At 40.2% G+C, this 27,887-nt stretch overlaps 1 protein-coding gene across 1 annotated transcript; it reads left to right on the top strand.

Moving 5' to 3' along the window:
- The first annotated feature begins 567 nt into the window (after positions 1-567).
- Positions 568-27,244, top strand: BUD13 (BUD13 homolog). The gene is made up of 10 exons (XM_069555254.1): positions 568-780; positions 2,703-2,796; positions 4,615-4,699; positions 7,751-8,479; positions 10,121-10,425; positions 12,269-12,374; positions 12,735-12,873; positions 13,177-13,361; positions 13,602-13,683; positions 26,838-27,244. Exons 1-10 carry the CDS (start codon positions 638-640, stop codon positions 26,929-26,931), a joined length of 1,962 nt encoding a protein of 653 aa, XP_069411355.1. The 5' UTR covers positions 568-637; the 3' UTR covers positions 26,932-27,244.
- The last annotated feature ends 643 nt before the right edge of the window (positions 27,245-27,887 follow it).

Raw genomic sequence — 27,887 nt, 5'->3', positions numbered from 1 at the left:
AAAGTACCATATTTTTCATCATAATTATACTGGGTTTGGAATCGTGAATTCCTCTCTTGAAAGCCCCTTAAAGCAGATTCCTCTCCTCCTAAACATATTAATAAAAATTACTTAAACACAATGTGTCAGTTGTTTGAAGCACTTTGCACAGTAATATTATCTTAGTCCACCTAATCCTTGAGTTCCATGTCATTATTATCCCCATTTTGTTAAGTAACTTGCCCCAGGCCTCTCACATTAGCAAGTTATTGAGCCAGAACTCTAACGTAGATGGACTGCAACTCCAGAGCTCACGTTCGTGTAACTCCTACTCTGGTGCTTCTGAAGCTGCTGGGGGCAGAAGTCTTGTTGGAGTCATGGATGTATCCTCGCGACAACTACAGCACTTGCTGCACAGTTGTTTGAGCAGATGGAAGGACGAAGAGAAATTGCCGGGTCAGAGGGGATGTAGAGTGGGCCCCGGAATTGTGCGTGTTCCTGTTCTTCAGTCCTCCAAGATTCCGAGACTCGCACATGTCTGCCCAGCACTTCCAAACACACCGTCACTTCCGGCCCTGGCCCCGCCCCCGGCTCGCCGCTGTTCCGGTTCGCGTTCAACAGTTTTGTCCCCAGCCCTGACCCGTCTCCCTCCGCTGCCATGGCGGCAGCTCCACCGCTCTCCAAGGCCGAGTACCTGAAGCGTTACCTGTCTGGGGCAGATGCCGGCGTCGACGGGGGCCCTGAGTCCGGCCGCAAGCGTCGCAAGAAGCGGCCGAAGCCCAGCGGGGCCGGCGGCAAGGGGTGAGTTGGCCCTGGCAGGGTGGGGTCCGCGCGGCCCGCCGCCCCTCACCTTCCCGCTCCGCCCTCGCCCGGCGCTTGCTGGGCTCCTCGCCGGCGGCCCCGGCGGCCCCGGCGGCCCCGCGCCCCTGACGGCTTGCCTGACCCTGCCTGGGCTCGGAGCCCTCAGGCCGCTGCTCGCGCCCCTGGGCAGTATCTCCAGTGTGTTCAGGCCGGGCTGTAACTTTTATTAGTCTTTTCCCGCCTTTGTAGCATTCCGTTCTCCCTCAGAGTGTGAATACTGTTTCCTGAGAATAAAGGTGAAACGAATCCAAAGGCTCTGTGCTGGTATATTAGCGGCCCGGAACCTGCCCGTGCGGGTTCGCCTAAGCCGAGGACTCGGGTCGCGACCTATGCTCACTTCCTGTTACTCTTGGTACTGTCAACAATAACAGCTAACGTTTATACCGTTCTCGTCATGTGCCTCGTAACATTGTAAGTACTTTAGACATGATTTTATTTAAGAGTCATAACAGTATTTAAGAAGTAGATATTTTTGCTATCTCCACTTTTCAAACGAGAAAACTTCTGTGGCCTGGAGTACTGGGTTGAGTATTGTCCCTCCCCTCCAAACCAGAACCTTAGCATGTGACACTATTTATAAGTAGGGTCTTTGCAGATATAATTAGTTAAGATGTCCCGTATAAACTGGTGAAAAGAGAAATTTGGATACAGAAACAGGCTTAGAGGGAAAACTTCCCAGATGAAGATGGGAGGCTGAGGCTGGACTGGATTTATGCAGCTGACAGAGGCTACCAGAAGTTGGAAGAGTCAAGGAAAGATCTTTCCCTGGAGCCTTTCTTGGTGGACATTGCCTTGCACACAGCTTGATTTCAGACTTGAAGTCTCCAGAACTGTGAGGGAATAGACTTCTGTTGTTTTAAGCCACTCAGCTTGTGGTCCTTTGTTAGGCAGCTCTAAGAAACTAATATACTCTGTAAAGTCAAATAGTTCCAAAGAACTAACCGATTTAGTTAGTTAACTCTTTGGTTGTTGCAGTATTCTTGCTGTCTTCTGACCCCTCTGACTTGTGTGGATTTTCTGGAGGCAGTGCCTTGTAGTGAAATTGTCTTGAATTTTGAAGTAACATTGATCAGTCTTTCAGCCCTAGCTGTGCCACTTTATGAGTTGTGTGGCCTTGGACAAGGTATTTCATCTCTCTAAGCCTCAGTTTTTTCATCTTTAAAGTCAGAGTAATATTGAATTATATCACTTATATGAAATGGTTGTTGTGATTAGTAATCTGGCTTTTCAAATAATAACTGTTAGTAATAACGGTTTACGTCATGGCAGTCATTATTCTTTGAACTCATCCATAGTTGATCCATGTAACAAACATTTATTGAGTACTTCGTCTATCACAGTGAGGCTGTCACTGTGAATGAGCTATCACTGTACCTACTTTGATGGAGCTTATAGTTTAATGGGGATATAGTCTTTAAACAACTAATTATGCAACTAGTTGATTTATTTCCTTTGTGATAAATGAAAGTACTCCAAGAATGTGTAATGGATTCTTAGTTGGGAGAGGTGAGGGGAATAGTTTTGTAAGGTCTGCTCAAGGAATTTATATATATGCTAGGATTTTAAGAATGACTAAGAGTTTCCCAGTAAAGAATAAGAAGAGTAGGTTAGGCAGAGGGAAGGAACTAAATATGTGAAACTGATATGGAAAGAAATTTGGCTTATTCTAGGCATCAGAAGTTGACTAGTGAGTAGTGAACTGAGGAGACAGTGGTGCAAGATGAAATTGGCCATATTGGCAAAGAATGGACCATAGGATCTTGTAGGATTTTGAACTTTAGCCTAAAACCAGAGATGAATGTTTGTAGGCTGTTACCCAAGAATGATTCTTCTTGTTTTGGTCTTTTGTTTTTCACCTTTAGAATGCGAATTGTGGATGATGACGTGAGCTGGACGTCTATCTCAACCACTAAAGCAGAAAAGGAGGAAGAGGAAGATGATGGAGATTTGCCTGTGGTGTGTATCTTTCTGAGGCTCTGAGGACTTTGAAATGCAAGCCTCTTAATCTCGGCTCCCAATGCAGGGTAGATAGTAAGGAGGAAAGTTAAGGTCAGAGAAGAGGTGACATTTTCCAGGAGCTGTTTTAAAATAGTTCTCTTTGATGATGCCTATATACAGTCTTTGTATATGGAGGGCTCCATCTGTCTAGAAGTGGGAACTGATCACAAAGATTCCTCAGTGTCAGTGATAAAGAGTCGTGATTAGAATTAGCCATGGTTCAATTTGTTGGAACTTACCTTAAAAACACTGTTTAGTTTCAATGAAAGGAAGCGTTATTTGCTCCTTTTATTTACTGATTCAACTAAACTTTAAAATTGTATACTTTTGCCTAGGTACAGCAGATATGTAGATTAATAGAATATAGTGTTTATACTTTAGAGATCATACCCTTAGAATGGGAGACTGAGTTTCAAATAATTTCAGCAATATGATGAATGTTGGAGATATAGTGCACATACGTTATTGTTATTTAGTCACTAAGTTGTGTCTGACTCTTTTGCGACCTCATGGATTGTAGCCCGCCAGGCTCCTCTGTCCTTGGATCTCCCAGGCAGGAATACTGGAGTGGGCTTCCATTTCCTTCCCCAGGGGTATTCCTGACTCAGGGATTGAACTGTGTCTCCTGTATCACTTGCATCGCAGGTGGATTCTTTACCAGCTGCGCCAGTGGGGAAGCCCCTCACATGCGTGCCAAGTGCTCTTAGAACCCAAGGGAGGGAGCACATTGTTTAGCCCATGAAGATGGGAGATTCCTTGAAGGATGGAGATACCTGAATTGAGTTTTGAAGGATAAGTAAGAGCCAGGTGGTCAAAAGCATAGGTAAATAAGTTAGTATTGGTATGGCCATGGGACTTTTGCTCAGAATTGCTGAAAAACAAGGTGGAAAGGAGATGGTTACATCTCTGAGCCATAACTTGCTCTTGGTAGCGTGGAGCCTTTCTTTGCAGGGCTTTTGTGAAGACTGAGTGAGATCATATAAGTAAAGCACAAACCAGTGCTTTGCTCATAGCTGCAGGTCTGTCATGGGGAAAGAGGATCATTTGCATCAGAGGCCAGAACTTGGGTCGATAGGAGTTACAGGAAGGTAGATACGGGTCCAATACAACTAAGAACTTTCCAGCCCCCAGATATAGCGGACCACCTTGTAACGTGAGTTCCCTGTCAGTGAATTGGTTCTGTCAGGAGGGACTACATGAGTGATCATTTATCAAGGATGCTGTAGGGAAGATCCAGATTTATTTGGGAATTGGGGTAATAGGAAATATGGTCTTATGCTTTAAAGACTCTACGAGCCTTAGTACATTTTAATGACTTCTTTTGGTGGGATTCTAGAAAAACTATCGTTGTGGTCTACAGTAAAGCGTTCATGAGGAGTCCAGATCCCTTAATGGATGGAAGTGTGACAGGAACCCTGCCTGTGCTTTTACTCTGAATGGAGTGGAAAACAGGTAAAAGGAGCTTAGCTTTTAGCTTTGAGTGGCAGTTATTATACCAGGTAGGTTAATAACAAGGTTTGTAATAAAAGAAATGAACATCTGGAGGGAAATGGATGAGTCCGAGAAAGATCTATAATTAAACCATCCAGTGACATTCACATGCCTATGGAGCACATGTACCTGAGGACCACTATCTGTTTCTTCAGGGCTGTTTTGAGTCTTTGTGAGCCATGTATTGTTAGGAGTGGAATAGTCATAGCTTCAGGTTCTTCAGATAGCACTGCTACTTGGCTGGATCCTGTGGATTTCCTTAAAATGTTGTTCTCACTTCCACAGGTGGCTGAGTTTGTGGATGAGCGGCCAGAAGAGGTAAAGCAGATGGAAGCCTTTCGTTCCAGTGCTAAATGGAAGCTTCTGGGGAGTGAGTTCCAGTAACAGATAAATCTGAATTTCTCATTAATAGGGGAAGACTTTTATCTTTCTTTTCTTTTTTCTAAAATTAAAGTATCACTGATTTACAATATTGTGTTAGTACTAGGTATATGGCAAAGTCAGTTATGTGTATATATATATTTTTAGATAATTTTTCATATAAGTTATTCTAGGATATTGAATATAGTTCCCTGGCCTGTATAGTAATTCCTAATGGCTTATCTATTTTATGTATAGTGGTTTGTATATGTTAATCCCATACTCCTAAGTTATTCCTTCCCCCTTCCCTTTTGGTAATCATAAGTGTGTTTTCTATGTCTTTGAGTGTGTTTCTGTTCTGTATACAGATTCATTTGTGTTATTTTTTAGTTTCTACATGTAAAATCTGTCATATAATATTTATCTTTCTGTCTGACTTCACTTAGTATAATATTCTCTAGGTCCATCCATGTTGCTACAAACGGCAATATCTCACTCTTTTTCATGGTTGAATAATATTCGTGTGTGTGTGTGTGTGTGTGTGTGTGTATCCCACAACTTCTTAAACCAAAAGTTGTGTCTTGCTGGGCACTTGAGTTGTTTCCATGTCTTGGCTATAGAAATAGTGCTGCTGTAAACATTGGGATGCATATATCTTTTTAAATTAGTGTTTTTTATTTTTCCCAGATATATACCCAGGAGTGGAATTGCTCCATCACATGGTAGTTCTGTTCTGGTTTTTCAAGGAACCTCTATACTGTTTTCCATAGTGACTACACCAGTTTACACTCGGGTTCCCTTTTTTTCGTATCCTCTCCAACATTTATTAGTAATTAAGAAAAAATATGTTGTATTCCTTTTTTCGGTCATGCTGCATGACTTGCAGAATCTCAGTTCCCTGACCAGGGGTCAGCCCCATGCCCCCCTGCAGTGAAAGTTCAGAGTCCTAGCCATTGGCCCACCAGCAAATTCCCTTGGTAGACTTTTTGATGATAACCATTCTAACGGGTGTGAGGTGATACCTCATTGTGGTTTTGATTTATATTTCTTTAATAATTAGCAATGTTGAGCATCTTTTCATGTGCCTATTAGCCATATGTATGTCTTCTTTGGAATTATGTCTATTTAAGTCTTCTGCCCATTTTTTGATTGGGTTGGGTTTTATTTTTTGTTGGTTGTTTCATTTGCAGATATTTCCTCCCATTCTGTATGCTTGTCTTTTATTTTGTTGGTAGTTTCCTTTGCTGTGGAAAAGCTTTTAGTGTAATTAGGTCCCATTTGTTTATTTGTGCTTATATTTCTTTTGCCTAAGGAAACTGAGCCAAGAAAATACTGTTATGATTTATGTCAAAGAATGTTCCACCTATATTTATTCTTACTAGTTTTGTAGTTTTAGGGCTTACATTTAGGTTTTTGAACCATTTGAGTTTATTTTTATATATGATGTGAGGGAATGTTTTCATTTTATTGTTCTGCATGCATGTCCAGTTTTCTCAGCACCACCTATTGAAGAGACTGTCTTTTCTCCATTATATATTCTTGCCTCCTTTGTCATAGATTAATGGACCATAGGTATGTGGGTTTATCTCTGGCTCTCTATTCTGTCCCGTTGATCTGTATTCCTCTTTTTGTGCTGGGACCATGCTGTTTTTATTATTATAGCTTTGTAGTATAGTCTGAAGTCCAGGAGGGTTATACCTCCAGCTTTTTATAAATATTACAGGATTTATCAACCATGTGAATTAGATTTACTGTCAGGTACTTCCCAGGTGACACAAGTGGTAAAGAACCTTCCTGCCATGCAGGAAACAGAAGAGATGCAGGTTCGATCCTTGGGTCAGGAAGAAAGATCCCCTGGAGGAGGGCACGGCAACCCACTCCAGTATTCTTGCCTGGAGAATCCCATGGACAGAAGAGCCTGGTAGGCTACAGTCCATAGGGTTGCAAAGAATTGGACATGACTGAAACAACTTAACTCGCATGCATACACCCTACAGGTATCTTTACTTTTCTTTGAAGGGTGGATTCTGGTGAGAGGAGCCTATTCTCCAAAGTAAAGGAGGTGACTTTTTAATTCACCCATTAACAAATATTCATTGGATCTCACCCAAGTTTTAGTAGTTTATATTTGCTTAGGGAGCTCAGGGATAAGAGATAGAAGAGAAACTGGATTTTGTCACTCTGGATTTGCTATAAACATTTCATTCTGTTATGTCTTTGAATATCAAAAGTCTCAATCTGTTTCCATTTTAAAGATTGTGGACTCTGGAGTCACACAGGTGTGGATTTGGATATTCATTTCACCACTTACTAACTGTATAATTTTGGCAAATTACTTAGTCTTTCTGGGTATCAGCTTCTTCATCTATAATATGAGGAGAACAATATTTATCTCCTAGGCTTGTTGTGCGAATTAAGTGAAATAATCTGTATAGACATGGGCATGCAGCAGGTGATCAGTAAAGTGCTGATCCTTCTTTCTTTCTGGTGCTCTTGCTGCTTTTGATAAGGAGCACAATGGCATGGATTAAATAGCTCACAGGATTTCATTTTGATGTGGCATGGAATTATTCAGTTTGCCTTTTGAGAGAAGAGTGGGTGCAAACTGAATTGCCTAAGTTAGATATCAGTGGGAGCTTCTCATGGAGAATTCCATACAAGTAAGGTTTGGGGAAGAGCACTGGATTGGGATTAGAAGTTCAGGGTTCTAGCCTGTCTCTTCGTTTTAGTAGCAGTGACCCCTAGGTAGGAGACCACTCAGCTTCTTAGGGTCTCTGTTTTCATGTCTGTAAAACAAGGGTACCTGCCCTGCTTGCCTAACAAGATACAACATGAAAAATACATTTAAAGTGCCTTGCAGATTATGACCTGTTAGGCAAACGTGAGTGGTTTTTCTTAGGATATTCATGAGTGCTACTTTATTGCCCTGAAGTAGCTGTGCGTATCTTTTGGGCTTTCTTAGTAGTTTTGAGATGTATCCTGCTGGGGTGTTTTTTGAAACTTTGGTTGTAGGGGTGGCAGAGCATTTGTGGGAATCTGATTCTTTGCTATTTGTGTTTAGGCCAGAGTGAAGATATACCCTCACACAGACAGTTCTGTCATGACATCCCGGACTCATCTCCTCCTAGGAAGGTTCGTCATGACACCCCAGATCCATCTCCTCCTAGAAGAGTTCGTCATGACACCCCAGATCCATCTCCTCCTAGAAGAGTTCGTCATGACACCCCGGATCCATCTCCTCCTAGGAAGGTTCGTCATGACACCCCGGATCCATCTCCTCCTAGGAAGGCCCGTCATGACACCCCGGATTCATCTCCTCCTAGGAAGGTTCGTCATGACACTCCGGATTCTTCCCCTCCTAGGAAGGTTCGTCATGATACCCCAGATCCATCTCCTCCTAGAAGGACCCGTCATGACATCCCAGATTCATCTTCTCCTAGGAGGACCTACCACAGTTTCTCAGATCTCTCTCCTGCCAGAAGGGCCCGTAATTGCTCCCCTGACACAGCTCAACCTAGAAGGACTCTTGACTCTGTGGATAGATCACAGCTCAGGAGGGCCCATCATAATTCCACTGACTTGGCTGCTAATGTTCCTCACTCACTGCTCAGAACCAAAAGCAGTGAAGCCCCAGAAAGCTCTAGCAAAACTTCTCCACATTGGAATGGGCCAGGACCTTCTCATCCATCACTCCCAAAGAATAGCAAATATGAGTATGACTCAGACCTCTCTCCTTCACGAAAAAAGCAGGCAACATCCCATGTTGGAAGTAAGCAACATGATTCTAAAGGTGAGCATTTGTCCATGAGAGGGACTTGTTCCTAGAGTGCTTTCTTTTGGAACTTTTAGTTGCTTTACTAGGTATTTGTGGTCTTTAGAAATGAGAATGGAGCTTTGGAGTTTTAAAAACTGGAGGGAAATAGTGAGAGATTGGGCTGAAGAGAGTTAAAAATTAACAGTAGTAGGGTAGAAGTTTATATATATATATTTTTGTTCATTTTCCCCACCCCATGAAAATACTACATGTTTGTTGCAGAAACTTTGGAATGTATAGAAATGTAGAAAAGGATCACACACAATTCTGTCCAGTCAGAGGCAGTCTCTCTCTTGTAGCCAGTGTTCTTTTAGTCTTCTTTTCTAATCATTTTTGATGTAGTTTGGACGTGTCTAGGCAGTAAGTAAATATTGCATGTGTAATCTTGCTTGCTTTTTTCACTTAGCATTATCTTTCCTGAGTCATAAAATATCTCTTTGTTAATATAGTTTTTGTTGGTGTTCCAGTAACCATTCCCCTAATATTGCATATTTTAGGTTATTTCTAAACCTTTTCCTCTGTAATTCTGTAATGAACATCCTTATACACAAACTGTTGCTCTGTTCTGGATTTCCGTATCTATTTCTAGATAGACTTTCTGGGAATTGAAGTGCTGCTAGATACGTTTCCTAGGGTACAAAGTAGAAATTGATTTGCTGGCTCAGCCGGGTTCTTTGCTTATAGGACTGTTGATAGGTATTGCAGATTGCCTTTGGAGGAGGTGATTTGTGATGCCTATGTCTACAGCTCACCTGTGTGATGAAACTTGTTTGCTCCATCGTTTGTCCCTAGGTACTGCTTTAGTTTTTAATTCAAATACATTGTTATGTTTTAGTCAGAAGACCTCAGAATATATTCTGTGTGTGTGTGTTAGTCACTCACTTGTGTTTGACTCTTTCTGACCGTAGCCCACCAGGCTCTTCTGTCCATGAATTCTCCAGTAGAATACTGGAGTGAGTTGTCACTTCCTCCTCCAGGGGATCTTCGTGACCCAGGGATCAAAGCTGGGTCTGCTGCATTCGGGCAGATTCTTTACCATCTGCGCCACCAGGGAAACCCAGAATATATTCTAATATATTCTAGGTCATCTTAACTTGCTAGGGCTTCCTGGGTGGCTCAGATAGTAAAAGAATCTGCCTGCAATGTGGAATACTTGGGTTCAATCCCTGGATCAGGACGATCCCTTGGAAAAGGGAATGGCAACCCACTCCAGTATTCTTGCCTGGAAGATTCCATGGAAGAGGAGCCTGGAGGACCACAGTCCATGGGGTTTCAAAGAGTCGGATACGACTGAGCGACTAACAACGCCACTGAGCCCTGAGTTCAGTTTGTTTTGGCCACTCTATGTGTGGGTAAATAGGGCACAGATGAGGATGTTGAGATGTCTTGTGCTAGTCACAGTAACTAGTGCTAGTAACTAGTAACTTGGGAATAGAACCCCACCCATTGGTTTTAAAAGTTATCTCTGACTTTGCTCTTCCCCCTTGTCATTTATACTTACGTTTAGGTTAGTGATAGTTCCTCACAAGAGGACTAAATGAATGTTGAACATTGGCCTGGTACATTATTTTTTAGATTCTGCCAAGGGGATTAAAATCTTTACTCTTCAATTTCTAGGCTCTTCCCCCACCCATAAGAAACATCATACAAGCTCTCCACCCAGGAAACATCAGAGTCACACATTGGACTCTTCTTCCTACCCAGGGGACAGTAGGAAAACCTCTGATTCAGATCTTTCTCCTCCACGGCACAAACAGAGTTCAGGGCCCCAGGATTCCGATTCCGATCTGTCACCTCCGCGGAATAGACCTAGGCATCGGAGCTCTGATTCTGACCTCTCTCCACCAAGGAGAAGGCAGAGGGCCAAATCTTCTGATTCTGATCTGTCTCCACCTCGAAGGAGCCAGCCTCTGGGAAAGAAGGTAAGAACTTTCAGGAGCCATGTCTTGGTTTAGAGGAACTCATCTCCTAGCTCTGTACAGGTCTCAGAGATCCAGGCCAGAGAAATCTAGCTCACAGGACCTCTAGAGCGCTTTTCTTCTCTCTGAAGGCAAGACTGTCTGACTCAGTCCAGGGGAACTTGCAAGGAGCAGATTTCCTAAATAGCATCTGCCTTTATATTCTCTCAGTTCCACAAATCTCATTTTAATAGCTTAAACAAAACTTCCTATTTTTTATGAACAAACTGAGAACGTAGTTTACAGAGTGAACCTAGGATCACGAACTTTGTGTTAAACAGATCACACATGGAATTCTACTTCTTATGTGAGATTTGAGCAAGATACATAATATCTCTAAACCTCAGTTTCCTCATCTTTAAAATGTAGATGATGGTAGTACATACTTCAGGTTCTTTTGAGAATTAAATGTGGTAGTGTAAGTAGAACTCTTAGCCCAGGGCCTGGGACAAAGTAACCATTTAGTGTAAGCCATTTACTATTATAAATTGGACTGTAGGTCTCTGTATCCAGAGCTTAAAGAGAGGCATTTAAAATATAAAACGACTTTAAAAATCATATCGCCTGGGAAGTAAGGGTTTTGTATTATTTTAAATCTGCAGTGAAGGCTGACTTAACAAAATCCACATGAACCCCAAGAAATTGTGTTGTAAAGAACACCACTACTAGTACAGAAATGTTATTACAAAAACAAAAAAAGGAAAAAAAAAGAACTGTTATTCCAGTGAGTTGGTTAAGAAAGAGGCTGTGATGTCCATGTTACCTCAACACAGACTTTTCGGGACGACACAGACTCCTCTGTAGTCCATGTGGTCCTGGTAGGGACCAGTCAGTCCCTAACCCAGGATGTAGGGAACGGACTGAGGTCAGTGTTTCAGCTGGACCCAGTGTCTTTTTTATGTATCTGCTTAGTCCACGGACAATTTAATATTAATCAGATTTAGCACATTGCTTTTTTTTGGCCATGTTGCATGGTATGCTAGATCTTTGTTCAGTTCCCCAGCCAAGGATTGAAAACCACTGGACTTCCAGGGAAGTACCTAGCACATTGCTTAAGGATATTAGGATATAATTTATATACATTGATCGTGGGGTGGTTTGTTATTTTGATACAGGGTGGGTTTTAGTAAAAAGTTTGGATTTGGTCATATCTTGTCATTATCCTGACATATAGCCACAAATTCACGTTTGAAATTGATAGGTTTGCTTGACTTTGTGATTTAAATGGAATATTTTCAGTGCTGATCTCTACTGAAGGGCTCAGAGCTTGATAGAGGTTTCTGATCAGGTGACCTGAGAGTCTTCATGTATGCAGTTTATATGCTGAAAAGTCAGAAATACAGATGCTTAGCCTGCCCTTTGGCTCAGATGGTAAAGAATCTGCCTGCAGTGTAGGAGATCCGGGTTTGATCCCTGAGTGGGAAGATTCCCTGGAGAAGGGAATGGCTACCCACTCCAGTATTCTAGCCTGGAGAATTCCATGGACAGAGGAACCAGGCAGGCTACAGTCCATGGGGTCACAAAGAGTTGGACATGACTGAACGACTAAAAGTTTCACTTTTTTCAGCCTTCCCTTTAGTAAATTGTTGGTTTGTGTTTCTGTTTGCACTTAAACTTAACAGTACTGTTAATTTTCCATGAAATTCAGTTTTATTTCTTCTATTTTGCCAATCCTATGGTTGATACTGAGAATAGAAGGTAGCGTTTTTGGTTTGGTAATTGCTGATCCTCAGACGTAACTGTACACCACGGAGCCTGTTGCCACATTGTCTCATTAATGCTGGATGCTCCCTTTTCCATTGCATAGGCTGCGCACATGTATTCTGGGGCTAAAACTGGGTTGGTGTTAACTGACATACAGCGAGAGCAGCAGGAGCTCAAGAAACGGGACCAAGAGACCATGGCGTTTGAAGGTAAAAATGTGAAAGTGCAGAGACCAGTTGAGGCTTATGTAGCTTTTACTTTTAAAAAATATATATAGCTAATTTACCTGATATTTAAAAATTTTAATTGCTATCAAATTTCAATTCTGGTTTTCTGCTTTGTTTTAACTTCTCATTGGGTGCAAGTGGATCTTTTCCTTCTTAAAAAATGTTAATTTTCAGAATCATCACCAATATGCATTTAGATGTTGGTAAGGACTACTTGTGGTCTGGCTGTGAAAATTCTTATCCTGCATCAGAACACTAATTGGTTGACTTCAGCTGTTAGAATGTTATTTCTGATTTTGACACCTTTTCGTTTATCTTTAAAAGTGTACTTTTCCTTTGCAGCTGAATTCCAACATGCTGAAACTGTATTTCGAGATAAGTCTGGTCGTAAGAGGAATTTGAAACTGGAACGTTTAGAGCAGAGGCGAAAAGCAGAGAAGGACTCGAAGAGAGAAGAGCTGTATGCTCAGTGGGGCAAAGGGTAAGAGAGCCACTGAAAGGCACACAAGACTGCAGTTACTGGAGGAAATAATTTCTGTCCTCTCCTGACCAGTTAGTTCATTGTTCTGCCTCTAAAGCTGTTTTTAGCAATGGGAGCTTCAGTGTGCTCAGTCTGCTTCCTACAGTACTGACATGTTTCACACTTCTGGTTGGTATTCTGGGAAGTTTACCTTTTTCAGTATTTGCCATAGACTGTTAGGAAGAGGAGGAAGTATGGTCCATCTCAGTGTAAGAGTAGAGATGTTACACAGGATAGCAGACACTCCTGGTTCTTTTTGTCCAGGCTTGCCCAGACCCGGCAGCAGCAACAGAATGTGGAGGATGCAGTGAAGGAAATGCAGAAGCCTCTGGCCCGCTATATTGATGATGAAGATTTGGATCGGATGCTGAGAGAACAGGAAAGAGAGGGGGACCCCATGGCCAACTTCATCAAGAAGAAGGCGGCCAAGGAGAATAAGAATAAGAAAGGTGAGCCTTCTGGGAATCATCAGAGATAGAGGTGATGTATGTGAAGAGAGAGAATCATTAAAATGATGATACTAAATATGTGCAAAGAAGGTGGTCCTGTATAATTTCAAATTCCTTCTATTTGGGAATTTAAGTTGAACTCAGTCAGAGATTTCCGTATAAAATTTTTTTTCCTCACTACCGTTCAGCTATGAATTAAATCACGTAGGTAACTAACTTTTCTCTCTCTGCTGTCTTTAGTGAGACCTCGCTACAGTGGCCCTGCGCCCCCTCCCAATAGATTCAATATCTGGCCAGGGTATCGCTGGGATGGAGTGGACAGGTAAGCCTGAGTATTCCCTACAGTTTTGTTTTCTCTTCCTTGTAACCCTGACCGTCCCTGGCTGTTCTCAAGTCATTGTACACTCTGCCTCATTCTCTGCTCTAACCACAAGGTTAGTAATGTGCAGTGTGCTTGCTTCTGTTTCTCAAATCCCGTTTCCCATGCTCATATCACTCCTCTTTCTCCTCTTCCCCTTTTCAAAGCTTTTTAAAGCTCTGGGTAAATAGCCGAAATGGTCCAGATAGATACCTTTTTTTTGATGTTGGTCACTTCTGGTGATATTCTCTTAAGGTTTAGAGGGGATTGAGTGATGGGTGCTAGTCTGTAGCCTTCTGTATATTGTATCTTTAAAATGTAGCTCTTGAACCTTTTCTTCACTGCCTTAGGAGTGAGTCACTTGTAATGTCGTACTGATCCCTACCACCTTATCTCTTCACCTACCCACGTCTGTGCCCACATACACTTAACTTTCTGTATGCTATCATGGGTGAATTGTATGTGCCCCTATCTGCAGTCAGTGCCTTTTCCTGTTAGATTCCCTCTCTTCCCTGCTAAAGGACATTGTTCTATTATGTAGCAGAGTGACTCTCAAACTTTGTAATCTCAAGACCCCTTTATACTCTTAAAGATTAGTTAGGACTCCAGGAAGTTTTATGTGGGTTATGTCTATTAATATTTACCATATTAGAAATTCAGTTCAGTTCGGTCGCATAGTCGTGTCCAACTCTTTGCGGCTATGTGAATCGCAGCACGCCAGTCCTCCCCGTCCATCACCAACTCCCGGAGTTCACTCAGACTCACGTCCATCAAGTCAGTGATGCCATCCAGCCATCTCATCCTCTGTCGTCCTCTTCTCCTCCTGCCCCCAGTCCCTCCCAGCATCAGAGTCTTTTCCAATGAGTCAACTCTTCGCATGAGGTGGCCAGAGTACTGGAGTTTCAGCTTTAGCATCATTCCTTCCAAAGAAATCCCGGGGTTGATCTCCTTCAGAATGGACTGGTTGGATCTCCTTGCAGTCCAAGGGACTCTCAAGAGTCTTCTCCAACACCGCAGTTCAAAAGCATCAATTCTTCAGCACTCAGCCTTCTTCACAGTCCAACTCTCACATCCATACATGACTGCTGGAAAAACCATAGCCTTGACTAGATGGACCTTAGTCGGCAAAGTAATGTCTCTGCTTTTAAACATGCTATTTAGGTTGGTCATAACTTTTCTTCCAAGGAGTAAGCATCTTTTAATTTCATGGCTGCAGTCACCGTCTGCAGTGATTTTGGAGCCCTAAGTCTGACACTGTTTCCACTCTTTCCCCATCTATTTCCCATGAAGTGATGGGACCAGATGCCATGATCTTCATTTTCTGAATGTTGAGCTTTAGGCCAACTTTTTCACTCTCCTCTTTCACTTTAATCAAGAGGCTTTTTAGTTCCTCTTCACTTTCTGCCATAAGGGTGGTATCATCTGCATATCTGAGGTTGTTGATATTTCTCCTGGCAATCTTGATTCCAGCTTGTGTTTCTTCCAGTCCAGCGTTTCTTATGATATACTCTGCATATAGGTTAAATAAGCAGGGTGACAATACACAGCCTTGACGTACTCCTTTTCCTATTTGGAACCAGTCTGTTGTTCCATGTCCAGTTCCAACTGTTGCTTCCTGACCTGCATACAGATTTCTCAAGAGGCAGGTCAGGTGGTCTGGTATTCCTGTGTCTTTCAGAATTTTCCACAGTTGATTGTGATCCACACAGTCAAAGGCTTTGGCATAGTCAATAAAGCAGCAATAGATGTTTTTCTGGAACACTCTTGCTTTTTCCATGATCCAGTGGATGTTGGCAATTTGATCTCTGGTTCCTCTGCCTTTTTCTAAAACCAGCTTGAACATCAGGAAGTTCACGGTTCACGTATTGCTGAAGCCTGGCTTGGAGAATTTTGAGCATTACTTTACTAGCATGTGAGATGAGTGCAGTTGTGCACTGTAGTTTGAGCATTCTTTGGCATTGCCTTTCTTTGGGATTGGAATGAAAACTGACCTTTTCCAGTCCTGTGGCCACTGCAGAGTTTTCCAAATTTGCTGGCATATTGAGTGCAGCACTTTCACAGCATCATCTTTCAGGATTTGAAACAGCTCCACTGGAATTCCATCACCTCCACTAGCTTTGTTCATAGTGATGCTTTCTAAGGTCCACTTGACTTCACATTCCAGGATGTCTGGCTCTAGATGAGTGATCACACCATCGTGATTATCTGGGTGGTGAAGATCTTTTTTGTACAGTTCTTCTGTGTATTCTTGCCACCTCTTCTTAATATCTTCTGCTTCTGTTGGATCCATACCATTTCTGTCCTTTATTGAGCCCATCTTTGCATGAAATGTTCCCATGGTATCTCTAATTTTCTTGAAGAGATCTTTAGTCTTTCCCATTCTGTTCTTTTCCTCTATTTCTTTGCATTGATCGCTGAAGAAGGCTTTCTTATCTCTTCTTGCTATTCTTTGGAATTCTGCATTCAGATGCTTATATCTTTCCTTTTCTCCTTTGCTTTTCGCTTCTCTTCTTTTCACAGCTACTTGTAAGGCCTCCCCAGACAGCCATTTTGCTTTTTTGCATTTCTTTTCCATGGGGATGGTCTTGATCCCTGTCTCCTGTACATTGTCACGAACCTCCATCTGTAGTTCATCAGGCACTCTGTCTATCAGATCTAGTTCCTTAAATCTGTTTCTCACTTGCACTGTATAATCATAAGGGATTTGATTTAGGTCATACCTGAATGGTCTATCGGTTTTCCCTACTTTCTTCAATTTAAGTCTGAATTTGGTAATGAGTTCGTGATCTGAGCCACAGTCAACTCCTGGTCTTGTTTTTGCTGACTGTATAGAGCTTCTCCATCTTTGGCTGCAAAGAATATAATCAGTCTGATTTCGGTGTTGGCCATCTGGTGATGTCCATGTGTAGAGTCTTATGTTGTTGGAAGAGGGTGTTTGCTATGAGCAGTGCATTTTCTTGGCAAAACTCTGTTAGTCTTTGCCCTGCTTCATTCCACATTCTAAGGCCAAATTATTAGAAATTAAGTAGTTTTAAAAGTATTCTTTTTAAAAAGCCATTACAATAGCATAGTTACCCTGCTTGTAAAGAAAAATAATTATATTTTCTGAATGAAAATGTGAGAAGAATAGCTTTGATTTGCATTTTTGCAACTCTCATTAATGTCTGGGCTAATAGAATACATTGGGATTTAATCTGTTGCAGTATGTTTAGTTGGAATATAGTAAGAAAATTCAACTTTATGCACAGGTAGTTAGGAAAGGAAGGTGTATTAGAGTTTTTTTTAATACTCCACAAAAACTCAATAAGTTTCTTAAAGATTACTTATAATATGGAATCAGAAGCCACATCAAAAATCTTTTCATTCTGTTAGATTAAAATGTATTGGTATTTTTTCTACTTTGTTTTGATCTTTTACTCATATGTGACTTTATAGCATCATCTACTGTTCATTAGTTTGTTGAGTTTTTCAGGCCTTTGAAATGTTGACATGTTTCATGTACAATATCAGATAATTATTATATACTAACATTAACTCTGATCTCATCACAGAAAATCTTTAAATAACTAGAAGCTAAAGGAACCTGTGGTAGTTTGTTACCATATTACCAAAGCTAAAGTTTAAAAAAATTCTAATTTATGCTCAAAAGCTACAATTTTATCGTTAGCAACAACCCAATATTATAGCAGCCACTTTCCTTGAAGCAAAGGTCACTTCATACAATGGCTTTTTGTAGCTTCTGCCAGGTTTTGAACCTTGAGGACTGTGTCTTCTGTGAATACAGACAGTGTTATTTCTTCCTTTCCCATCCAGATGCCTTTTGTTTCTTTCTCTTGCCCTGTTACACTAGCTAGAACTTCCAGTGCATATGTTGCATGCAAGTAGTCAGAGCAGACATCTTTTACCTTATTGCTAACCTTAGGAGGAAGAAATTCAGTCTTTTCACCATTAAATTTTGTAAACTACAGTTTTTGGTGGGGGATAAATTTCCTTTATTGAGTTGAGAAATTTCTATTCCCAATTGGCTAAAGAAAGTCTTTTTGTCAGAAATGTATGTTGGATTTTGTTCAAAATATTTTCTGATTTTCTTTTTGGTTCACTCTTTGACCTATGAATTACTTAGAAGTGTATTTTAGAATTCCAAACATTTAAACTAGTCTAGATATCTTATTGATTTCCAATGTAATTCCATTGTGGTTAGAGAAATACTCTAATATTTTGAAATTAATGCTATAATATTTTGATCTTTTTAAATTTGTTAAGACATGTTTAGTGGCCCAGTATATGGTTTACCTTGGTGAATACCCCACTTGCACTTGAAGATAATGTGTATTTTGCAGTTATTTGGGGATAGTGTTTTGAAAAAGTATTTGTATTCTATCTGGTTTGGAATAGTTTTTTATATATATATATATAAAATCTGCAAACAATTCTTGTACATACCTTATCTAATTTTGTTACCATATTACCATGATACAGTAATCAAATCTAGGAAACCAACATTAGCATATTATTAATGCACCAGATTTTGTTTGGATCTCATCAGCTTTCTATTAATTTCTTCTGCTCACGGATGCATCTCAGTATACCATATTGTACTTAGTTGTCCTGTCTCCTCAGTCTCTTCTGCTCTGTAACAGTTTCTCGGTCTTTTTGCTTTTTGTAACCTTAACAGTTCTGTGGGGGTGTTGTCAGGTATTTTTGTGAAATGTTCCTCAAATTGAGTTTGTTTGATGTTTTTTGAATGGTTAGCCTGGATGTTATGGGTTTTTGCAAAGAATTCCACAGTAGTGAAATGTTCTTCTCATCACGTCATTTTAGGGGTTACATGATATCCACATGACTTCACTAGTAATGTTAACCGGAATCACTTGGTTAAGGTAGTGAGTGTTTGCCGGGTTTCTCAACTTTAAAATTACTCTTCTTTTTCTTTTATACTCTCTTCTCTGGAAGTGAGTCGCTGAGTTCAGCTTATACTCAGAAGAACTATGGAAGGGTATCTCCATGTATTATTTAGATTTTTTCTGTAAGGAAGATCTGTTTTACCTCCCATTTATTTGTTCCGTCATTTATTTATATTAGTGTGGACTCATGTATGTTTTATGTTATACTTTGTACTGTAATCTAGTGGTATGTTATTTATTTTGTTGCTCATGTTATCTTTTTTGTTCCATTCCTTGAATACTGGAAATTATGTTGGGTGTCCCTGTCACTGCCCCAGCCGTTTCCTTTTTGAGCGTTCTTTTACTTCCTTGTATTTTCTCTGCCCCAGCCCTAAGGAATTGCCTTTTCTCTAAGAAACCCTGGCAGCTTTTAATGGAGAATGGTATTTGGAAACCAAGATATAACTGCTAGAATGCTTATTATTACTGGAGTGTCATTGCTCCTAGATCCTCTCAGCAAACCGAGCTTAGTAATGCATGTATAGTAGTCTGTATGTGTGTATACACACATATCTATAATTGTTTCTGTGTCCCTCTGGAAGTATGTTATGTATATGCATATATAAATATGAGTTCACACTGATGTAACTGACTCTTACCAAGTATTACCTTTCTTTTTTCCTTACTATAAATTCCCTCCCCAACATTGAGAAAGGGGCACCCACCATCCACTATTCATTTTGCTCATCCCAAGATGCACATAAAACAGTTTCAAAATTGAGAACTTTAGAAATGAGAAACTCATTTACCATCTAAGCATGGATATATGTGTAGTTCTTCCATGTGTAGACATAAAGAATCAGTCCCCTCCCCTGCCCCAGACGTCCTGGGTAATTTTTTTCTGTTATAATTTGCTTATATCAGTGTTTACTCTTCCTGGTGTAAGTTCTGTTGGATTTGACAAGCGAGTATAGTCATTTATTCACCAGCCTAGTATTGTATGGGATAGTTTCATCATTTAAAAATTTCCTGTGTAAGTCACCTTTTAGTTACTTGTTCTTCCTCCACCAATGCCTTGCAATTTCTGCTCTTGTTTTCCATCCCTGTAGTTTTATCTTTTCCAGAATGTTACCATGAATGGAATCATACAGTATGTAACCTTTTGAGTCAGACTCTTTGAAAGGCAGCTATGCTAACCACTATACCACCAACGCTTGAGTCAGACTTTTTGCAGTTAGCAAAATGCACTTAAGATTCATCTGTGTTCTTGAATGAATCAGTACTTCATTCCTTGTTTATCACTGAGTATTGCATTGTATGGGTATACCACAGCCTGTTTATTCCCCAGTTGAAGGACATCTTGGTTGCTCCTGGTTTTTAACGTTGTCGATAAAGCTGCAATAAACATTTGTGTATGGCTTTTAATGTGGATATAGTTTTCAGTTTACTTGGGTAAATACTCAACAATTGCTATTTTGTTTTGTTGAGATCACGTTCACTTTTATAAGACATGCAAGTTGTTTTCCAAAGTGGCTATATCATTTTACATTACTGCAAAGGGTGGGGATTTCTGTTGCTCCATATCCTATCCAGAATTTGATATTGTCAGTGTTTTAGACTTCAGGTGTGTGGATTTAGTTTTGAACCTTAATTGGTTTGATTTCCTTTTAGTTACACCTCTGCAGTTTTTTTTTTTTTTTTAGTTTTTGCTGTAAGGATCACAATATATATCTTTAACTTATCATAGCCTACTGATAGTTATAATTGTTCTATTTCACATGAAATGTAAGAATCTTGCAACACTGTATTTCCACTTAATCTGTTTTTGTTGCTATTATTTTCATGTTGTTGTTCAGTCACTCAGTCATGTCTGACTCCTTGCAACTCCATGGACTGCAGCACATCAGGCTTCCCTGTCCTTCTCCCTCTCCCAGGGTTTGTTGAAAATTGTGTCCGTTGAGTCAGTGATGCCATCCAACCATCTCATCCTCTGTCGTCCCCTTCTCCTCCTGCCTTCAGTCTTTCCCAGCATCAGGGTGTTTTCTAATGAGTTGGCTCTTCTCATCAGGTGGCCAAAGTATTGGAGCTTTGACTTCAACTTCAGTCCTTCTAATGAATTTTCAGGATTGATTTCCTTTAGGATTGACTGGTGTGATCTCCTGGCAGTCCAAGGGACTCTCAAATGTCTTCTCCAGCACCACAGCTCAAAAGCATCAATTCTTTGGCATTCAGCCTTCTTTATGGTCCAACTTTCATATCCATACATGACTGCTGGAAAAACCATAGCTTTGGCTAGATGGACTTTTGTTGGCAGAGTAATGTCTCTGCTTTTTAATATGCTATCTAGGTTGGTCATAGCTTTTCTTCCAAGGAGCAAGTGTCTTTTAATTTCATGGCTGCAGTCACCATCTGCAGTGATTTTTGAGCCCAAGAAAATAAAACTCATTATTTCCACTGTTTCCCTGTCTGTTTGCTGTGAAGTGATGGGACCAGATACCATGATCTTAAGTTTTTTGAATGTTGAACTTTAAGCCAGCTTTTTCACTCTCCTCTTTTACCTTCATCAAGAGGCTCTTTAGTTCCTCTTCACTTTCTGCCATAAGGGTGGTGTCATCTGCATATCTGAGATATTGATATTTCTCCCAGCAGTCTTGATTCTAGCTTGTGCTTCATCCAGCCCAGCATTTCGCATGATGTATTCTGCATAGAAGTGAAATAAGCAGGGTGACAGTATACAGCCTTGACGTACTACTTTCCCTATTTGAAACCAGTCCGTTGTTCCAATTCCGGTTCTAACTGTTGCTTCTTGCCCTTCATACAGATTCTCAGGAGGCAGGTAAGGTGGTCTGGTATTCCCGTCTCTCGAAGAATTTTCCACAGTTTGTTGAGATCCACACACACAGTCAAAGGCTTTGGCGTAGTCAATAAAGCAGAAATAGATGTTTTTCTGGAACTCTCTTGGTTTTTCTATGGTCCAGTGGATGTTGGCAATTTGATCTCTGGTTCCTCTGCCTTTTATAAATCCAGCTGGAACATCTGGAAGTTCACGGTTCATGTACTGTTAAAGCCTCGCTTGGAGAATTTTCAACATTACTTTGCTAGCATGTGAGATGAGTGCAGTTGTGCAGTAGTTTGAACATTCTTTGGCATTGCCTTTCTATGGGATTGGAATGAAAATTGACCTTTTCCAGTCCTGTGGCCACTGCTGAGTTTTCCATATTTGCTGGCATATTGAGTGCAGCACTTTTACAGCATCATCTTTAAGAATTTTAAGTAGCTCAACTGGAATTCCGTCACCTCCACTAGCTTTGTTCATAGTGATGCTTCCCAAGGCTCACTTGACTTCACATTCCAGAATGTCTGGCTCTAGATGAGTGATCACACCATCATGGTTATTTGGTCATGAAGATCTTTTTTGTGCAGTTCTTCTGTGTATTCTTGCCACCTCTTCTTAATATCTTCTGCTTCTTTTAGGTCCATACCGTTTCTGTCCTTTATTATGCCCATCTTTGCATGAAATGTTCCCTTGTTATCTCTAATTTTTTTGAAGAGATCTCTAGGCTTTCTCATTCTGTTGTGTTCTTCTATTTCTTTGCACTGATCACTGAGGAAGGCTTTCTTATCTCTCCTTGCTATTCTTTGGAACTCTGCATTAAAAAATACATATTTTTGTACATGTTACTTAAAAAATATAATAGATCTCATAATACAGTGGTAAAACTTTTACTTTGCAGTTGTGTATTTTTTATTTTTGCAGTTGTGTATTTTTTAAAGAAACTAAGAAAACCAAAGAAAAAAATTGTAGTTGTTAGTATTTACTCATATAGTTATCATTTCTGGTGGTATTCTTTTTTTCTTAAAGAAATTAGGAAATTTTAATATTCCTTCAGTACAGACCCATTGGCAACACATACAGTTTTGTTGAAATGAAAATGTCTTTATTTCACCTTTACTTTTTAAAAGCTTTAATTTGGAGTAGTCTCGGCCTCAGAAAAACCTGAAAAAAATACTGTTAGTGTACCCTTCAGCCAATTTCTCCCAATGATAACATCTTACATAACCATAGTGCATTATCAAAGGCAGGAGTTGGCATTGGCATAGTTCTGTTAATTAAATCAGAGAACTTTTTCTCACCTTCGTTTCTGAAGGATTGTTTCACTAGCAGTATTGGAGGAGGTTATTGAGAGGATGTGACCATTGGTTGACCCATAAACCGGACCCAGGCAGTTGGAGGCCCTTATCTCTCCCCTGTCCTTGGAATGTGCATCATGCCTACTCTTCCAGTACTGCAGCTTTTTCAAGGACGCAGCCTTGAGAGAGTAGGGTGTTGAGATCGTCTGGACTGAATATGTGACTGAACCCATAAGGGCTCTATATAAACATTTAATGTTCTGAGAGGCAGGTGCAGAGATCTGTTTTTTTGTGGGCTTGCCCAAGACAAAAAACCTTTATGTAAATTCCCTTGCTTATTAAACCTGCCACCTGCCAATCTGGACTGGTCTGCCTCTTTCTTTGGTCTTTCCTTGTCCTCCGTGTATTGGAGCCAATTTCAGATTGCACCCAGGAAACTCCTGAGGCTTCAGACCAACGCATGGAACGCTGGATTGACAGTTCCAGGCTTCAGTGACAGCTCTTTAAAGATCTTTCATCACTTTCTGGCCACCATTGTTTCCAATTGGAAGTCAGTTTGTTTAGTTGTCCCACTCCCCCCAACCTCAACATACACACATTATAATATATTGGTTTTCTCTGGCAGCTTTCAAAATTTTCTTCTGGTCTTTGGTTTTCAGCAGTTTGATTGTGATGTACCTACATATAGTTTTTCTTTGTGTTAATCCTTTTTTGAGTTTGTTGAGCTTTTTGGATTTACGAGTCCATGTTTTTACATTCGGCTATTTTTTTGCCCATTTATTATTTTTTTAAAACCACTTTCCCTTCTCCAATTGTACTGTTTCCACTATTTGATATTATACCACAGTTGTCTGAATCCCTGCTCATTTTTCTATCATGATTTTCCTCTCTGTTCTTAAGATGAAATAATTTCTATTGATCTCATTTCAAGTTGATTGGCTCATCTGCCATCTTTAGCTTATTAGACTCATACACTGAATTTTTTGTTTCAGCTAGTATATTATATTTTTCAACTCTAGAATTTCCATTTGACATATTTCTCTGCTGAGATTTCCTACCTATTCATTTATTGTGAATCAATTTATTTTCCCTTGAGAATATTTATAATTGGTGCTTTGAAGTCCTATCTGCTAATTGCAACATTTGGTTTATCTCAGCATTGGTTTCTATTCGTAGTTTTTCTTGAGTTTGATCACATTTTACTGTCTTTACATACCTGGTTATTTAAAAATGCTATACTGGACATTATGAATGATACATTGTGGAGACTTTGAATTCTAATAATTCCTTTGAGGCGTGTTGATTTTTATTCCAGCAGACAGTTAACTTGAGTGTATTTGAACTCCAAACACTTATCTCCTTCATAGTGGCAGCAACTGAATTCCTGCTCAGTTTTAGTTTCTAGCTGCTGCTTTTTCAGTGGGCCCATTGGGGTTTCCCCTGCACGAGCACAGGTTAGCAGGTAGCCAAAAATTTGGGCTCAGTTTGTATATAGATATGGAGGTTTGTCCCTTTTGAAGCTTCCTCCCATTCAGTGTCTCTTCCTCCCATTTTGCCTCTGATTTTTTGGCTGCTCTGCCCACTTTGCACTCATACCTAAAGCCAGTAAGCCTGTGGCCTTCTGCCTGCATGAGCTTTGCAGTTTGGGAAGTGCCCTCCACTGAAAAGCTTCACAAATCTCTTCCCACAGTAAACGCCCACTCAAGTTCTGCCTGCTTTTGGTCTCTCATGCCTTCAGATATTTCACATACTATATTTTGTCCAGATTTTATAATTGTTCCCTGAGAGTAGGTTAGTCTGCTTGAGTTCTCTGCCATGATTGGAATCTACTGTGCTGCTGTGTATGGGCCCAAGGCACTATCTTCTGTCCCTCAAGCTGCCATCTAAATCCAGAGCGCTAGTTCCTGATATTGGCAGGTACTGTCAGGTTGGCTGTGGCTTCAGGCTTGTTTCCTGCTTTGGTTTGCAGGATATTGTATGTCAGCTCTTTGGTAGCAGGATTTTTCAGAATACTCATTTGCTATGTAGCCAGAAGTAGATCTTTTTATAGCCACAACCCTAAAGATAATCCCTGCTATATTGAGTTCTTTCTTTTCTTTCTTTTTTTCAAATTTCTGGGCCCAAAACTTAGAAACTCTCTTTGACCTGGTTTTTTACTGGTATAATTTGTCTCCATCTCTCCCTGTAGTTATCCCACACTTTTCATATTTTCTCGTAGAGTTTTCCTTTTTAGTTTTCTTTCTCATCCTTGCTTTATTTTTGATTATTAATTCTTTCATTGCCTTTTCTACTCTTGTCTATTTTTGGAAGTGAATATTTCTAGAATAAATTTATAGTATGTTATAGTTAGAAAAACCCATAAGGTCAGTTAATCTAACTTAACAGTATTTAAAGAGAAACTGAGCCTCTGATAAACTTCACAACTTAAGAGTTTTTCAGCTCACCTGAAAAGGCTGGAATAAGATCTGGGACATCTGATTCTTTAGTCTAAAGCTCTTTCCACTGTAAGTTCTTTTGCAGTTTGCTTTTTTGATTTTATTTAGGGTTTGGTTTGTTATTCATAGGACTTTTGTATAATCATAGTAGTGTTGATTCTCTTAAGTACTTATTTCTCAGGCAAGAGGAATAAGTGGTTTCCTTGAGCTCTAGAACACCACTCATGCTTCTAAGGTTGGAGATGATGCCATTCTTAATAAGCTTCATCCTTACTGAGCTTTTCATTACTCACCCAACTCATCCCTTAGGTAAGGCCTGAAGAAAGGGGGAAACCTGTCATCCCTATCAGTTCAGTAACACTTAGCACACGTTATAACATAAGCAGCTGTGTACTAGGTGCCAGGGTCTCACAATTAGTTAAAGACGGTCTTGGAGCACACCAACTCACTTTCTATTTACAGAAGAAGACAGACGAGTAAATAATTTCAGTGCTACTTGCTAAGTATTACTATAGAGGGTGTTCAAGGTGCCTTGGGAGCACAAAGGAAGAGTAGATTCAGCCCTGGGAGATTGTGATCAGGGAATGAATGCTCCCTCGAGGAGGTGATACATGATACATGAATGGGAGACGTGGGTTCAATCCTTGGTTTGGGAAGATCCCCTGGAGAAGGTAAAGGCTACCCATTCCAGTATTCTGCCCTGGAGCACTCCATGGACTGTATAGTCCATGGGGTCACAAAGAGTCGGACACGACTGAGCGACTTTCGTTTCATTTTTCATTTCATATGTGTATGTATAACTGATTCACTTTGTTGTATACCTGAAACTAACACAACATTGTAAATCAACTATACGCCAATGAAAAGTTTTTAAAAGAATTAATGCTCACTGTGTGAAATCTGAGCTTCGCATTCTGTCTTGTAGTGCTTACTATGTTGTGGCCTCTGCCTGCCTCTCTAACTGTGGCTCGTGCTGCTCTGTTTGTACTTGAGCTCCAGCCACATAACTGGACTTTGGTTCCTTGCGTGTACCATACCATTTCTTATTTTTGTGCCTTTGCTCTCATTGCTTCTGCTGTGCTGTGTGCTGAAATGCCCTCCTAACCCCTCTGACTCTTTGCTTCACTCTGTCTTTTCAGACTTAGCATAAGGACCCCCTCCATGAAGCCTTTCCTGATCATTCTTGTCCACCCTACTTCCAAGCTGAGCAAGGTCCCTTTTCTGCATCTTTGATACCCAGTGCATATTTCTCCCATAACCTATGCCTTTTGTTTTAATTATTTGTTTAAATGTCAATCTCCACTAGTCTATGAGTATATCAGGACAGGTGCTATGTTATACTTGTTTTCATGACACAGTACTGAGTATAATAAGAATTCACTAAATGTTTGTGTAATGCATGGATAAAGTATAATATGTAGACATCAGTTGAGAGTGAGTTGGACCTTTAGAGAGTGGTAAATATTTGAAACAGTTGTCAAAATGAGAGGGGGAAAAGCTCTGAACAAGGACTAATAAAAGGGTGGATTATGTATTTTGTCTTTCTGATTCTGTTGCTTATGTCTTAAATATTTTCACTTTCCTTTTTGTTCATTAGATTGTGAGTTCTTTATTTCAAACATGCATGTTCAGTTCAGGATTCTGGCTGATTAGTATCTCTTGATTGCAGATCCAATGGATTTGAACAGAAGCGCTTTGCCAGGCTTGCCAGCAAGAAGGCGGTGGAGGAACTTGCCTACAAGTGGAGTGTTGAGGATATGTAACTTTTTTGAGGCTGTGGGAGTGACTGTGGGTTGTGGTAGTGGACATAGGGCAGCTGTTACAGACATTCAGCTGTAACAGTCGTCTATGCTAATAATCAGGGCCACACAGACCAGCAACTTGTTGAATGCCAATTTTGACTACAGAAGAATATTTGAGACGTAATATTTGGACTAAGGACCCATACATCTCAGGTGTGCTGACACTGCCGGATGCTGGCTTTCAGAGGAAGCGTTGATTTCTCTGTGTCCCAGGGCTTGTTCTTGGTTACGGTATTCCTTTTTTAATAAACACACATTTATTTTTTTAAAATAATTTTCTTAATTGGATATTCTGTTTTGGGGGCTGGTAGTTGGATTTTTCATTCATCTAGGAGGCAGGATGAGTAATAACTTTCACAGTGATAGATCATTCCATTTAGAAAATAAGAATTATTGCTAAACTAGACTTTGGAATGGACATGGATATTTGGAGACATGGTATCTGATAGAGGTACTGTCACAAATTAGTGGGGAAGAGGTGGATAATGGTGCTCAGAAAATTGGCTTATTATATGGACAAAAATAAAGTTGGATATCTCCCTTAAACCACATAAAGCAAAGACAAATTCCAGAGTGAATTTACCTAAATGAAAGTTAAAATACTAAGGCCAATAAGAAAAAAAATGGAGAATGTATTTGTGACTTTGGAATAAGGATAAATCTGTTAAGTTAGATCTCTAAATCACAATCCATAAGGTTTGATAACTTTGCCTAATTCATATTTAAATATTTCTGGTCACCAAATCACCCAGTAGTCAAAGCTAAAGATAGGTATAGATTAGGAGAAAATATACCAATGTCTAAAACTGACAAAGGACAAAGGATTACATTTATTAGAGATTGAATATAGAAGGAACGACTGCAGATCGGAAAGAAAACACCCAAAATAAGAACAGGCAAAGGATGTGCATGTGTGA

This window comes from Ovis canadensis, chromosome 15 (genome assembly GCF_042477335.2).
Source record: "Ovis canadensis isolate MfBH-ARS-UI-01 breed Bighorn chromosome 15, ARS-UI_OviCan_v2, whole genome shotgun sequence".
Lineage (NCBI taxonomy): Eukaryota > Metazoa > Chordata > Mammalia > Artiodactyla > Bovidae > Ovis > Ovis canadensis.
This window is presented reverse-complemented; position numbering and strand designations above follow the sequence as displayed.